General features: G+C 36.3%; 3 protein-coding genes across 4 annotated transcripts; 1 reads left to right on the top strand and 2 right to left on the bottom strand.

Annotated features, from left to right (window-relative positions):
• Positions 1–2,875: 2,875 nt before the first annotated feature.
• LOC103338237 (uncharacterized) lies at positions 2,876–5,575 on the bottom strand. Its single transcript, XM_016795599.2, has 2 exons — positions 5,016–5,575; positions 2,876–3,781 (listed from the first exon to the last, which is right to left on the bottom strand). The coding sequence occupies exons 1-2, from the start codon at positions 5,170–5,172 to the stop codon at positions 3,126–3,128; spliced, it is 813 nt and encodes a 270-aa protein (XP_016651085.2). The 5' UTR covers positions 5,173–5,575; the 3' UTR covers positions 2,876–3,125.
• A 2,487-nt stretch (positions 5,576–8,062) lies between these two features.
• On the top strand, positions 8,063–8,937 carry LOC103338236 (NDR1/HIN1-like protein 10). Its single transcript, XM_008241420.2, has one exon. It carries the CDS (start codon positions 8,206–8,208, stop codon positions 8,830–8,832), a length of 627 nt encoding a protein of 208 aa, XP_008239642.2. The 5' UTR covers positions 8,063–8,205; the 3' UTR covers positions 8,833–8,937.
• A 26-nt stretch (positions 8,938–8,963) lies between these two features.
• LOC103338235 (protein BONZAI 1-like) lies at positions 8,964–14,863 on the bottom strand. Of its 2 annotated transcripts, none has more exons than XM_089041845.1 (16): positions 14,485–14,863; positions 14,090–14,137; positions 13,411–13,598; positions 13,272–13,320; positions 12,899–12,955; positions 12,201–12,395; positions 11,937–12,071; positions 11,498–11,559; positions 11,296–11,398; positions 11,098–11,212; positions 10,688–10,764; positions 10,469–10,606; positions 10,210–10,374; positions 9,862–9,975; positions 9,635–9,731; positions 8,964–9,542 (listed from the first exon to the last, which is right to left on the bottom strand). In XM_089041845.1, the coding sequence occupies exons 3-16, from the start codon at positions 13,548–13,550 to the stop codon at positions 9,448–9,450; spliced, it is 1,542 nt and encodes a 513-aa protein (XP_088897971.1). In that variant the 5' UTR covers positions 13,551–13,598; positions 14,090–14,137; positions 14,485–14,863; the 3' UTR covers positions 8,964–9,447. The 2 variants fall into 2 exon arrangements, with proteins under 2 accessions (XP_088897971.1, XP_008239641.2); XM_008241419.3 differs by having other exon boundaries at positions 13,411–13,559; positions 14,485–14,853.
• Positions 14,864–15,114: the final 251 nt, after the last annotated feature.

The following is a 15,114-nucleotide window of genomic DNA, read 5'->3' on the forward strand; positions in this document are numbered from 1 at the left end:
TACCGTGCAAAATGCCTCACTCCTCTGTATTTTTGTCTCCTCCTCACATATTCCCTGGGTCACACAGAATACAAATGTTTGCATATAAAAAAGTTATTATTTTCATTCTAGAAAGTTCATGAGGAAAGCATTTAGTTAGGATGCAATAACAAATTACGATATTTCTCAAAAAAGATCCCAAAGATGACAAATCAATATAGATTTGGAGAGATTTGTCCACATTATAATTCCATATTTTAGCACTTGAATGTGTCTTTTTGTTTATCTTTATTGGGCTCTGGCTTTGTTGACGTTGATCAGGATGGGCTTGAGATTTATGGCTATCTAGGGCTCTATGTAAATTCTAACCCATAAAGGATTCTACGCTCAGGCATAACTTAAAATCCAAACCATTATACCAACGAGATCTAGCCTAATGAAAAATGGTCTTCACTTGTATACTAGAGGTCTCTCACATCATAATAATTGTATGTGTGTGTGAGAAATTAGTTTAAACTATCGCTTGTATTAAAAAAAAAGTTCCAAATCGTTATACTCTATATATACAACTTAAGTTGGAACGATCAATCTATTATATCGCTATGGGCTTTATACATTATTTTTTTACAAATTTATAAATAAACCCAATCCTAGACATATATTTATAAAAAAACCCAAGCACTATTTAAACATAGAAACACACCCAAAATTAACCCCAAAGTCAACTTTTTGGGTGTGTTTATAAATGGGTTTTGAGTGTGTGTAATGATGGGTTTTGGGTGTGTTTATATGTTTCAATAGTGCTTGGGTTTTTTTATAATTTCAACCCCCATTTTGGGTGTTTTAGTAAAACTCCCTTTTTTTTTTTGGCATAAAATTCATATGGAAAAAAGGGACGGATGAACTCTCAACCTAGCAAGTATCGCAATGAATATGATGTTCATAAAAATATAACGAGTTACAATAGTAGTAGTATACTTCCAGTCAAGTTCAAAATTAATCTTGTAGCCAAAGAAATAATGGTTTACGAGATTTTTCTGGTCGAAGAGAAGAAAAGACCAATTAAAAAACAACCAAAATAGCGATTTAAGCAGGAAAAGGACTGGAGCCGTAAAGGTTGACAAATGGAGCCGAAAGACAGAGCGCGTCGTCAAAGAGAAGCCGCCGAAACACCAGCTCCTCAAGTCATTAATTAATTGAATGGATCGATCAAAATCGTGAGTGGGACAATGCTGAGTCAATTCCGCCGATCTCAGATGGTTCTATTTTGTATGCATTGGATATATAAAGCGTAAGATAGGTTAGTTGGGTAGAGCAAGAAACTCTTCACTTTACATTCAAATTCAAGTTCAATTTGTCCACTCGAAGTTTTTTATTTTGAAGACATTTTTATTGAGATGAGCGATAACATACTAAATTCATACGCACTATACATATCTTTAAGACTCGAATCTAAAACTTTGCCTGAAGGAGTAAATACTCCAAATGACTATACTAATAGGTCTTTTGCATCTCTCCAAAGTTAAGCTAGAATAATATAGAATATTTCTTGTGTCTTTTTTAATAATTGTGTTGACTCTTGCAACCTGAGGCAATGCCCAAGTGCAAAGAAATTAAGGTTTGCGGATTTTGTTTTCTTTTGTTTTTTTGGACATAGCAGCTTGGAGGAGAGTGTGGGTATGAATTCGATTGATGATGGGCAGCTTTTTATGTCTTGATGAGTTTTGACTCCTTGTAGGTAAATCAACCCAAGAATTCCACTTGACTTTGATCACAACAAGTGGCTCAAATGGTGGTTACATTCATAACATAATTATTAAAAAAGAAAGAAAAGGAACTGTAATTATAATGGATTGATTTGAAAATTAGGTTACTTTCCACTCTAGGAGTTCTTTTTTTAAACAATTATTTGGAGCCGGGGTTTCTAATCACATTTACATTGCATGTGTAACGTGTGCGGTTTGAACAAAATCCACACGTTTTGTGCACAAATAAAATTGAACCTTTGATTAACTAGTGCAAATCTATAAAAAGAAAAGAAAAACTAATTAGTCTAGGTAGGATGTATGTGAATGAAAAGAAATTAAGTAGATACCCCTTAGAACCTGATTACCTAGTGAGGTTGTAATCCGACTTGGTGCTAAATAGTCCAATCTTGACCTAGTCGAGTCTACCAAACGTGACCTTAATAAGCTTGATTTTGGGGTTATAACCGTTATAATTGGGAGTTTTAGATGAAATTGCGTAAATCCTATTGAACCTATATATTATATAATTAAGCAAATGCATATTGAACGTGCCAAATTGCAAATATAGGATTATAAAAAACTTGTATATATATATATATGTGTCACACATTAGCCAAGAAGGACGGTGAAGATAAAAAATATAGTTGGGAATGAGAGCATAAGCTGACACATTTGTCACACATAGCCGAATTCCATGACCACTATAATTAGTTGACATTTTATAATGATCTTTAGAACAATATTCCCTGGCCTTGATTAGCTGCAAACCCGCTTTCTAGCCACTTCTATCTAACCAAATTGTGTGTGTTTATATTGTCCTTATAGCTAGCTAGACTCTCTCCAGATTCACCGCTATTGTCCCCTTGTGTGCTGGTCTTTGCCTTATAGTATTAGAGAATCCATTGTTTGCAGAAATACAGCGTATCGATCGATCGATCAGCTCTTCCCTTTGTCACTTTTTATATATATTTTCTGTTTATGTTTTCGACCGGACTGGTTCGGGTGCTTGGGAAGATTAGGAGAATCCATGTATCTTAATTAAAAAAGGTGGCAGGTTTTCAATCTCATCATCTCATATCAACCCTCATAAATGGAACTGGTATGTTCTCTTATCGACTTAGCTTAAATAACAGAAAATCTCTCTCCAGTCAAACAAATACTAGGGCTTTCCAATGTCAACCCCGTTCAAATTTCGCAAACTATATGGCTTGATGACAAACAAAAAGGGTTTAATTCAAGAAAACAAAAAAGAAACAATTAATGCATGAAAACTTAAGGAAACAAATATATGTGTTCAGATATATATAGGACGAAAATCTCATGACTTCTGCTCCAAGATGGATCATTATATCATTCTCTCTTCATCTCCCCCAGAGAAACTTGGAACTTGTCTTGATACTAAGGGTGCTGTCCAAAGTCTTTCTTTTTCTTATAAGGATCTGAACTCGAAGAAGAAGAAGAACCAAACGGCTGCTGCGCCATAGAAAAGCTTAAGGGCTGTTGTTGTTGTACATGTTGATCTTGATCTTCTTGTTGATATGGTACGAAAGGCACTGAAGATGATGATGAAGATGTAGTGGTAGCTGATAAAGTCTGGGAAACAAATGATCTTTCTCTCTCGTAAAAAGTATTTGGTAAAACATCATAACTTAGGTTCTCATAATTGCCGCCTCGAAAATATTGTGCATATTGATCAGGTTGAGTAAAATTAACATTATTGGGATTTGCCTGCAGTTGATATTGATGATCAGAAAGAGGCTGATTGTAATGAGCCAATTCAGTTCTTCGACTCCCCCCAGCTGCTAAGTCTTGTGGACCAGTTGTTGTGAGGTGACCCAACTCAGTTCCTCCTTGAACTCTTTCTGGGAAATTAAGCTTAGCTTTGCTTCCTTTGAATCTCAAAGCTGCCGCATCATAAGCAAGTGCGGCAGCCTCGGCTGTTTCGAAGGTTCCAAGCCACACTCGGGCTGCCTTATTTGGATCACGAATCTCCGCTGCAAATTTTCCCCAAGGTCTCTGCCTCACACCTCTATAGTGCCTTCTCCTCACATTACCTTCACAAACATGTAATGTGTTTTGCCAGGTAAATTAGTAACTAAGCACCTTAATTAGGAACATTCAAATAGAAAGTAGATATGGTATAGGAATATTTTAGCACTCATGACATGAACATATATTTCTTCAAGATATGTGGTAGCTAGTATCCATCTCTTGTGAGAGGTAATCATCAATATCATAATATTATTTGTACCTTGTTAACTGAACACTTAGTGTACTATTACCCTAATAGAGGCAGGACTCACTCAGGGGCGGAGCTAGAATTGTAAAGTTGGGAGGGGCTGAAGTAGAAAATACAAGTATATAAAACACTTAAATATTCAATAATTACATGTTTAGAGCTAAATATTTCTAATTGAGTCATGTCTAATTTGTTTTAGAGGAAATTTTAACTTAAATTATAAGTTGTTTATTACAAATTCTATATGCTATATATAATATAATAGATGAGAGATAAATATCTGGAGGGGCCAGGGCCACTCCAGGCCCGGGAGTGGCTCCGCCATTGGACTCACTTCTATTAGGGGATGATATGTACACTAAATCCCGTCAGTTAATATGAGACCATAATAGTTCTTATTCTCAATATTATTAGCAAATGTAACATATGTATAGCATTGTTCATATGTTGTTATTGTGCCCCAAATATTAATACATATGGCTAGAAACGGCTCGGGAAAAGCATTAGGAAACAAGTAGAACCATATGAATTACTTATTCATCAGAAAAATAATAGTGTAACCCATATATATATATATATATATACTATGATTTCTAAAAGTTAAAATGAACCAAAAAGATTCAGAATTTGGAAATGAAATTAAAATAGATTCTAATCAACAATCATTAATAAGATGCCCATCAAAAGAAGACAATCATTAAGATGGAAATGGAACCATTAGTCGGAAATCTGCACAGCAAACCTTAATCCATCATAAGCGGAAACCTGATTAGGGCACTTATTGAGAGAGAGAGAGAGAGAGAGAGAGAGAGAGAGAGAGAGAGAGAGAGAATGATGACCATGGTCCATGAATCCATGATGGACTTATAAATCTACACAAAATCAACAAATAATTAGGAAGTAGATCGATCGATCGATCAATCCATATGAATCCTAGGTCAGTGTAGCAGACCTCAATCAATAATAAAGTAGCAAGCATGAAACATGCTTAAGTACTAGCTATGTATGTGTATGTGTAAAATCTTGGTCAACTGTCCAAATATTTAAACCTTGATTTTGAGCAGCCTGCAGTTGAGGAGGTTGATCGTCATGCAATTCCGTGGCGCTGGGCAGGGGGTTTGCCAATGGCTCGGCGGGCATTTGAACCACTGGGGTTTGGTCAGTGATTCCAATCACTTGAGCTAGAGCTGAGACCATGGCAGACATCTCTTGCTGAGATCGAGCTGAGGAAAACGACTCAAAGATTTGATGATCCTCCGCTTTCTCCTCTGATTCATCACCAGGAAAGGGCCTCTTCCCATGCTTTCGATCCACTTTATGACCTTGTTGATACCCTTGATGAATATATAGATGAAGCTTTATGCTAAATCATCAATATTAATTATTTTTACTGCTAGCTAGCTAGAAACTAAGTACATATATTTCTTGTTTTTGATGCATGTGCATATATATGAATCAAGATCTAGAAGAGAGAAAGAAATGAGGGGACAATTAGCGAGGAGGAGGAGGGAGGAAGAAGAAGAGGAGAGAGAGAGAGATAGGGTTTGATACAGTCATATATACTTGTCCTAGCCTCCTTGGTGGTGTGAAATTTTAGAGCTGATATGTTGAAAAAGCATATGGTCCAACTTTAAGGCCTTCTATTCTGTCGCCCTTTTTCTTTTTGAACTATAAAGCTAGGCGTTTACTTTTGCGACCAGGGACTGCGTATAGCTTATCTCATCACTTTCGTTAAATTCCAATCCAAACTACTATATAATATTATTATTTTACGTAATTTAATTGCTTTTCTTCTTTGACATACTCGATATGATCATCATGCATGATGGTGTCATTAACATGTTGATGGACTTATCCAAAGAAGAGAAAGAGGACTGCCAAAAAAAAAAAAGGAAAGTAAATTTAGGTTTTAGTCATAAAAAAAATTTCACTTTTGAAAAAAAAGCCAAATTTATTAAAAAAAAACAGAAAAACTTCTCAACTTTCAAACTAAAGATATGCAAATGTAAATGATTCCTTAGGAAATCCAAAAATAAATAAGGCAATTTTGTTCATTTTGGCTTCTTTTAAAAAACTTCTCTATCCTTTAATCTTTTCCGAAGTCTCCCAACTGCACACTGCATATGTCAAGCATGCATCATGCATGGAATGTGAAGTTATTTAACTACTGTATTGGCATTTGGCATGCATTTTCATGCTCATTTGGTTTTCTGTCATATGGGGTTATAAAAGCTCAACTAGTTGCTTGGGTGTAAAGACGATATTTTATTTTAAATTATGGGGATGAAAATTCCAATTCATGTGCAAAATGAGGAGCACATCCGCTCTAATCGACTTGGCAAAATCCATATATGCTTTGCTTGAGGTTTTTAAAATGTGGCAAAAGGTTATAAACAACCACGAAGACTTAAATACTGCATGCAAAGACACATAAATTGATTTCAACCTTCAAATTATATATATCAAAACCCAAATATATGATGAAAGGTATTAAACAAAAATAAAAAAATTGAATAGAGTTACGGCAATTGCCTAAGCACCCCTCCATATGCGCACTTTGTAGCATCTTAATTACTAATTAATTTGATTAAATAGTTGCCGAACTTGCTGTTTCATTCAAGTCTTAATTATTACGAAAGCGGAAAAGCGATGAGGGTAGGTGTGTGTGGTGTTAAACTTGACTAGAGGTTTCATGTATTACTCCAACTACTTGTCCTGAGAGAAGAGCCTTAGCCAGTTTTAAAGACCAATCCAAGTTTTTCAAATGATATGAATACTTTATGTAAAGTGGCCCACTAACATGAAAGCCTCCATGGACTTTTTTCTTGCCCAAGAAACCCATGGACTTTTTTTTTTTTTTGGTTACATTGGGAGGAAAGAAAGCCCTTGGGGTTTCGAACCTTGGTGTCAAGCAGGGGAAAGGGGGAAGCCACCACTGTGGTACCTGCTCCCGACGAAACCCATGGACTTTAACAAATCATCAAGTCTCTCTAAAAAAAAATGTTCAACTAATCTTGTCTAAAAAAAAGTTCAACTATTCTTGTTTAATTGGAGGTGTACCATATAAGTTTGATATTATGATTAAATCCTTTTGTGTTTCGGGCAGAGGCGGATCTAGTAAGGCGCAAGGAGGTGCTCTGCACCTCCCCTAGCCTGAAAAACCATTGTAAGTGCTTCAAATTTCCCCTTTGCTAAATTGTTGTACAAATTACCTTATTTTCATCTTCAACATTTAAGTAAATGTCTTTGTCCTTTTACTTTTATTTATTTTTATATTACTCCATTTACTTAAGTTTACAATGTAAATAAGGAAAGCACCCCCTATTTGGATTCAAATAAAAATACTAGAAAATCAAATTCCCACCAAATCAAAATATGAAAATTCGGTTTTAGTGCAAAATATGATTTAGGCTAAAAATGATGGCTCATTAAGTCAATATATATTTCATACTAAAATCCCATAAAATCAAGTTTTCTTATTTGATGTGTAAGGAATAAAAGCCGCCAAAAATTATCTTGAGAAAATGATTATTTCAAAAACCATTTTTCATACTTAGTCAATATTGCACCTCTGCTAACAAATTTCTGGGTCCGCCTGTGGTTTCGGGTAGCCTCTTATTTTAGGCCTTGAGCTTTTTGTATTTGTACTGCACTTATGACGTAATTTATAAATGTAATCTTCCTAGCATTTGGAAAAAAAAAAAAAAAAGCGATCGACAATTCTCACAAAATATTGAAGTGTGATAGTCACACCGTCATGTGTGTGATGTTACTTAAGGTATAATATTATTATTTAAATCTAATATGTGAATTAGTAATACTACACAAGTAAAGATCAAACTCACGTATAAGAAGTAAATTTTGTTGATTTCTTCCTTTTTCTACCCCTTTCGTAATGCAGTGACTTGATTTGGTTATAATTTGACTTTTCAGTTTGAGTTTCAAACGTATACGTGCGTAATATATCACCTAAAGATTCGTACCATGTTGTTCTACAACTCCAATCCCTTAAACCATGGATGATGATAAATATATTTTCCAGATTTTTCTAGAGATATTCCGGATGTGCATAATCAATTTCCTGATTATTCTCCTCTTCCCCACCCACTCCCCTATAATTACTTTCCTTCCATCCTAGTCTGTTGTAACCATTGTATTCTAAAAATTTCTAACCTAATCCTATAGCCCTCAGATTAGCTGAAGCTCTCCAATATTCTTCCCTTTCTTTAGCAGCCAGCCATGTCTGCAAAAGATGAAAGCTTTGGCAGCAGCTACCTCCCTTCTTTCGACGAAACCAACGATCTCAAAATTACCAAGCCAGACGTATTGAGATTTGCCCTGATCATAATATTTGTTTGCGGAATGATATTTAGCGACATTACAGAGATTCCCACCGTCCCGAAATTCTACGTCGACAATGCTTCTCTTACCCAATTCAACTACACCAAAACCAACCACTCTCTCTCCTACAACCTTGCCCTCAACATCACCATCACAAACCCCAAGAAGTACATCGGCCTCGAGTACAGTGACATCCAAGTCACTGCGTATTATGGAAGGACAAGGTTTGCTTTTGTGACTTTGGTGAACGAAACGGCATCGTTTCACCAAAACTCTAATACCACAGTCAGCTTTGAGAATGTGGCTGTTCAAGGGCAGAAGTTGGTGCTGTTTGAGGAATCTGTTTTTAACAAGTATAGTTTGGGGACCGCTGCCGGCGTTTACAGTGTTGACCTTCTGATTGCTTTCAAGGAAACGTTCGTCTCCGGCAATGCCATCTGCAATCTAAAGCTTCCTTTGGGTTTTAATGGGACAGCCACGCCTGGTTTCGAGGCTACAAAGTGCTGGAGGAGACGCTATTATTAATTCTCTCTGTGGAAGTTATATATTTTTTTTTCAATGACAATTTATATTCAAGATAGTTGATTTGCTGACTTCCTTCAAAGTTCATGATAAGCCCATCAAAAGACATTGCTGTTTGGTGAGACACATTGTTCTAATGCCATGAAACATATAAATTTGCAACAGGATAAAAAAAAATGCGGAAAGGAAAAAAAATCCAGATTATGCAGCATTTTGAACACTTCATAGAGATTCCATTTCGAAAAGATGAAAACACTTGTATTTCTATTCTGAAACTGTTCTTCACGTCTTTCTCCAATTGTTGATTTTGAAAGAGAACCCAATCGCCTATAGCCATAACCCTGGCTTCGTCGTGTTTAGGGCCTCTAATTGTAGAACCCTAGCCTGGTAAAGAAGAGCCGTGGACACTTTAATTGGGCTGTCTCACCAAGGCCACGAGGACTGTGCAGCTGCAGCCAGCCCAACTCGAATGTGACGATGCAACATAGAATTGTTTTTCTTCATGATAAAACCACATTTGAATTTCAATGCAGCCAAAATGGGGAAAAAAACAGCAAAAAATATTCAGGCTCATACTGCGTGAGGATCAAATCTTCATATGTACAGTTCTTTACATGATCACAAAATTGGTTTGACGTCTCTGGATCGCATGTAAGTCAGAAATTGAGAAGGTAGTTCTGCTAGAAGTGACTGAACAACAGAAATTTCTCCACCTGCAAATCAAAGCAAAGTTACTGCCCACCTAGAAAGAATTGCTAAAGCCACTACGCAAAGTTGGTTTGCCAGAAATGAAAAAAAGACTCACTTTGTACATCTCGGAATGGAACAAACTGAACTATATCACGTGAAGCCACACGTCCAGTCGAACTTTCAAGTCTCTCACCCTTGTCAGCATCCAAAATCTTTACAACGAAAGTGGAGATAGTAAGTTGTAGCATTCGGGCTTTTATTCACTGTATGACTTTGCAATCAAAACAATCCGTACTGGAACACAAGACATTCCAGCATTACAAACACAAGGGAATGAGATACCTCCATTTCTTTGAAGTCAGCTCCTCCTACTCCAACAATGAGGATTGACAATGGCAGGTCAGATGCTTTCACGAGGGCATCTTTGGTTTCTTGGAGATCTGTCACTACTCCATCCTACGGCAGTGAAATTTTAGAATAAAGTTGAAGTCAACTAAAAGAACTTCAGAGATATATACAAGTACTAAAAGAACTTCAGAGATATATACAAGTACTAAAAGAACTTCACAGATATATAATACAAGTACTAAAAGAACTAGAAGATTACCAACTGAACAGTCTTGATAAACTAAAGTCTAAAAGAAGTTCAGAGACACATAGGATAATAGATTCAACCCCATTTACGCTTACCGTGATTATTAACAAAACAAAGTATTTTCGTCCACCATTTGCAACAGACTGGCTGGCATTTAATGCAGCATTGGTAATTACAGGTCCAAAAAGAGTTGGTCCTGCAAGAGAAACATTTTGGAGGGCACTTGTATATGCCATCATGATTCCTTGGATTCCTTCAACCTGAAAGAAGTAGATTTACACAGTCCTTAATACAGAGAAAGAAGCTACAAGGTTTAAGATAACAAAAGCAAGTTCGGGTCATAAACTATTTCACCTCACAGTAATGACTACTCCCATTCAAGTTGAAACAATGATTAACTGGACCATCAATTGGTCGGGCTCCAAATCCCCAGGCAGGAAAGCGTTTGTCTGAATCATAAAACTGCAACACCTCCACAACATCGATGATTGCCTGAAAAACAATGTCACAATCATATGGGTCCGAATAAAGGAATAATTTGTGAAAATTATAATAAAGGGACCTAATTCTCACTTTCTGGTATGCATTTGGCCGTCCTGATGGATCTATATAATGCAAAGAATCAGGCAGGCGAGGATTTCCATTTGAAGCTGATAACCAAGGAATATGAGTGAATTTGATAAGACAATTTAGCATGTACTATACGATTAATTCTGAACAGGTTTGCATTTATAAGAGGGAAAGAATACGCGATGTCCAAAATAATAAGCTATAATAATGCTTTCCTATATATACTAAAGCAAACAACTTTGCAACCATGATCCAGAAATATTTGCAAGACTCAACATCTAGTGACAATCACTTCTATCATATAATTGAACAATGTACTACGAAGATATATTTCTCAAGCCAAAGGATGCATCTAGTTGCACTCATAATTTTTTTTTTTTTAAGTTAAGTAACAAATAATTGTACATAAGCACCTGTAAAATCAACAGCGACCATGAAGTTCAATTCACAGCCCCCAGCCAAATAATCAAGAAAGGTGTGCTGGACGCTCTCCGTAAACTTGTCCACAAATAGTTGGCTCTTTAGTATCTGCAATGAAGTCCCGAGAACTTGTAAATTAAGAGAGATTGGGATGGAAATTCACTTAAAAATATATTATGTTACTATATTACCTTGTTGTGGTAATCATGCCCAACAGTGGTTGGTAAAAATAAATTCTCTCCTTGCCCAATAGCATGAAGCTTTTCCAACTCTGCCAGTGATTTCTGAATTTTGCTGTTTATTCAACAATAAAAGCACAGTAACGTAAAAAAAACAAAAACAAAAATTCGTAGGAATTAGGGAACAAGATGGAAGAAATAGATACTTATTTACCCAATCAAATCATGCTTGCCATTGTTATTGAAATTAAAACACTCGATTATCAATGGGCTATCCTGCAGATTAATAATAGAACAAAATGAAAAAGCTATTAGAAACAATAGGAGAAGCACAATATGATCAAGCTATGAAGAAGCATTGCTTCTTATCACAAATACCTGCATACATCTTTACTGATGGAATTTGCATGTTAAACCACATGGTTACTAAGATGGAGCTCTCAGTGTCAGCATATTTTTATGGTGACAGTAGCCACATTATGGACAAATTAAGTTAACAAATTAAACAACCAAAATCTTTGACTTTCCATGGGAACTAATTGAACAAAGCATTCTGTGACAAAAAAATAAGGGGCAAAGCATTCATAGAACCAGCAAACTCAATCTCCAATAATTCAGACTTATTCTGGCACCGAATAGAAACTTGTTTATACCTTGCTTCCAACTTGTTGAATATTTAAATATATTGGTTTCCATGCGGGTTTGAGCTCATTCTTTATGACTTCTGTTTTGCAAACTGGAATTGTGGTCCCACTCTCCGTAAGTTTTGATATTATCAAAAAAGGGTCCTGTAAGACAAATCAGAACATGTGTCAAAACATAAACCATTTTCCATTTGGCCAAGCATGCATGTATCCAGAAATGCTCATAAGTATAGATATCCAAATAGAAAGAAAGAATAACTCCACAGCCCCTACACTTTTTGAGAAGAGATCCTTGTATTCCAAATCTGAACACCTTAAACTCATCTCTACCATTGTCTTTGAGCTAACAGATTCCTCAGCATGCACAATGAGCTTTCCACGGTCTCGATGACGATTGGATCTGCTTGACTCTGAGTCTTCTCTATATACAAGATCGAGGGTTAATAACCTGTCTGATTTAGGAACTATCTGCACAGGTAGAAAGACGAATTAAAGGGTAAAAGCATCAGATTTCAGAGCTTCAGGTATAGTCCTTGTTGAATAAATAATTTCCACTAACATATCTTGGTAAACCAGATACACTAGAAGGATGAACTAAAATACTTCTCAGATTAGAGAGATCGAGACTTTCATCACATGCTGAGAGCTTCTCTCTCTCCCTCTCTCTCATTATATTATATTTTATATATATATATATATATATATTGTGTTGTAACGTGTCTGAGAGATGAAGCTCAGCTAAAGCACCCAAAGTAGAAGACCTTTTCTATTCTTTGATTTGATGCATCAGGTTTAGGTCGGCCCACTTTTGCAGAGGCAACAAAACCTCTATTCTGTACCCACTTAGGAGTCTGGGTTTAGTTGGGTTCAAGCAGGTTTTGCGCATATCGGTCAACTTTGGAAGTCTAGATAGAATATCATAGATGTTCCTATTGTTTAATACTTCCACAGAAATGGTCACTATGTCATACCTGAGACAGTGCACAGCTTGCCTCACCAAGAAATTGTTGCTCTTCCAACCTAAGCATCTGCACAAGTAAAACCACCTATTATGAACCTGTTATGCTTGCAAGCACCTGAATTAAAGTAAGATGTGGAAACTCTTTGTGTTAATACTTGAACTATAATGTGAAGTTGCCAATACAGAACACTAAAAGCAAATAGAAAAACAAGAAAGTTTCCCCCACAAATCAATTTCCATTTGATTTGGCTTTTTGTCAAACAAGAAAATAACCATATTAGTCTTGCCACAAAGAGTGTTTCAGAGGACAACTGGATGATCCAAAACTCTAGCTTAAGAACAGGAATGACTATATGCAGGCACAGCATCATAAAATTTTGTACCTTCACGTCTACATTGTGAAACTGAGTGTCAACGTCATACACACGAAACCTGTGATGAAAAATATACCACATGATACATAATTGTGAAACTGAAAACATGTTTTCTGGATTGAAAAAGAGATAAAAGCTTTAAACTTACACCAAAGTCTGCACAACCTCAAAATGATAAGTGATATTATGTTTTGTGATCCACTTTGGATTTAATGAATTTAGAACTACTTCAGTGCGACCAAGCTCTGAAAGTCCTCCATCTCTTCCTTTTGTATAAATAACCAGCATGGGATCACTCTATAGAAAATAAAATTCATGAATAACAGACTGACATTCCTGAAACAAAAGAAACATTTACACAACTAAAATATGGAGCATGAGAGCAAAGCAAAAAGAACTATCATTAGCATGATAGAAGAAAATGAACTTTGCGAACTACATCAGGAAGATGAAATAGGGCAAATAAAAGGGGTCTTAGCACTGAAAATAAATCAGGATTGCTACATCCATAACTTAATCCCAGAAATAGCTACAGTAGCAGTCAAATGACAGTAAAATGAAGTGTTCATCTTAGGGTAGAAAAGTGTGAGTTACAAATCTTACCATCAGGTTTTAAATTCAAAAACAGTTCATCTAAGCATAGTACACGTTGAATAACACGACTACATGAGTAAATCAACTTTGTGAATCAATAAATTGCGAACAAGAGCACGACGAATGTAAGGGACACCATTCAAACATCAATGATCCAAACTAGCCTAGGCTATGGATTTAATAGGAGTAAACTGCAAGTAATGGTTCCTCATATTCAATGTAGAGCGACAAACCTTGGAGAGCACGTCCCGATCGCGCAAGTCTATTGCAGCAAACGATAACTGCATGTGAATTGTTGGAAAAGAGACAAAATCAGAAATTATAGAGCTCAAATGGGGGCTTTAACTACTAAAAAAATCCTAGAATTGTAGTAGCTTCAGCTGCAATAGTTTTCTTGAAATGAATATCACATTTCAAATGATTTTAATTATTTATGAATCCAAGCGCACAATCAAAATTTAGCTTTAGCGAGTTCAAGTTCTACAGAAAAATGCAATTTCGAACAAAGGATCCCACCAAACGGCGTCGGATTTAAGCTCAACTGAAAGTCCAATCCAAATTGCTAATTGCTAAAGAAGACAGTTGCAGAAAGAAATGGCTCACACAAAATTCAAGAGACAGAAGTAACCTCGATCTGAGAGAAGAGGCCGTTGTAGCCGCGATTCCTAAGGAACAAATCGACGGCGTCGTTTGGACCGTCGTAGGGATTTCCGTGAGCAGCGGCGGTGCCCCCCACCGCCGACATCCCGCCGCTGTCGTTAGAGAAGCAGTTGCCCATTCCGAAAAAGACTCAACTCGACTCGACCCTTGCAATTCGGGTTGGAAAACTGAGCTCAGCTCGACTTCCTCCTCCGCCAGTCAACTTCACCCTCCTCGGCTCTGCTAACTCTAACTCGCTTTGTATTTTTCTGCTCTTTATATATTATTTCTATTTATAATAATATCTCAAGCTCTCAATCAATTTGATCGATTAGAGGAAAAAAGAAATATAAACTGGAAATTAAACAAAACGCAAACTTAATTTAAACTCTCTAATTAAATCTCCACTCTACCACGCTCTACTAACTTTAATCAACTTCCCTCTGAAAATATTATTCTATTCATCCATGGCCCCACCTATCTCTCTCTGCGTAAGAAAACTGACACACTATCTTAGTCAACGAGCCTAATTCATGTCTGCATATAACTTATAAGTGGAATTTTAGACTCTAAAAATATTATTACTGTTGATTAAGAAAAAACGCGTTTTGCTTTAGAA

Source organism: Prunus mume, linkage group LG7, assembly GCF_029339155.1.
Source record: "Prunus mume cultivar Tortuosa linkage group LG7, ASM2933915v1, whole genome shotgun sequence".
Classification (NCBI taxonomy): Eukaryota; Viridiplantae; Streptophyta; class Magnoliopsida; order Rosales; family Rosaceae; genus Prunus; species Prunus mume.

Bases quoted from the DNA above. Each gene is read 5' to 3' on its own strand.
- LOC103338237 (XM_016795599.2), bottom strand. From the start codon at position 5,172: ATGTCTGCCATGGTCTCAGCTCTAGCTCAAGTGATTGGAATCACTGAC. The intron at 3,782-5,015 runs GTTTAAATATTT...ATGTTTGTGAAG, and splicing joins GCAGGCTGCTCAAAATCAAG to GTAATGTGAGGAGAAGGCAC.
- LOC103338236 (XM_008241420.2), top strand. From the start codon at position 8,206: ATGTCTGCAAAAGATGAAAGCTTTGGCAGCAGCTACCTCCCTTCTTTC.
- LOC103338235 (XM_008241419.3), bottom strand. From the start codon at position 14,634: ATGGGCAACTGCTTCTCTAACGACAGCGGCGGGATGTCGGCGGTGGGG. The intron at 14,138-14,484 runs GTTACTTCTGTC...ATTCACATGCAG, and splicing joins GCCTCTTCTCTCAGATCGAG to TTATCGTTTGCTGCAATAGA. The intron at 10,607-10,687 runs GTGAGAATTAGG...ATTGTTTTTCAG, and splicing joins GGCCAAATGCATACCAGAAA to GCAATCATCGATGTTGTGGA.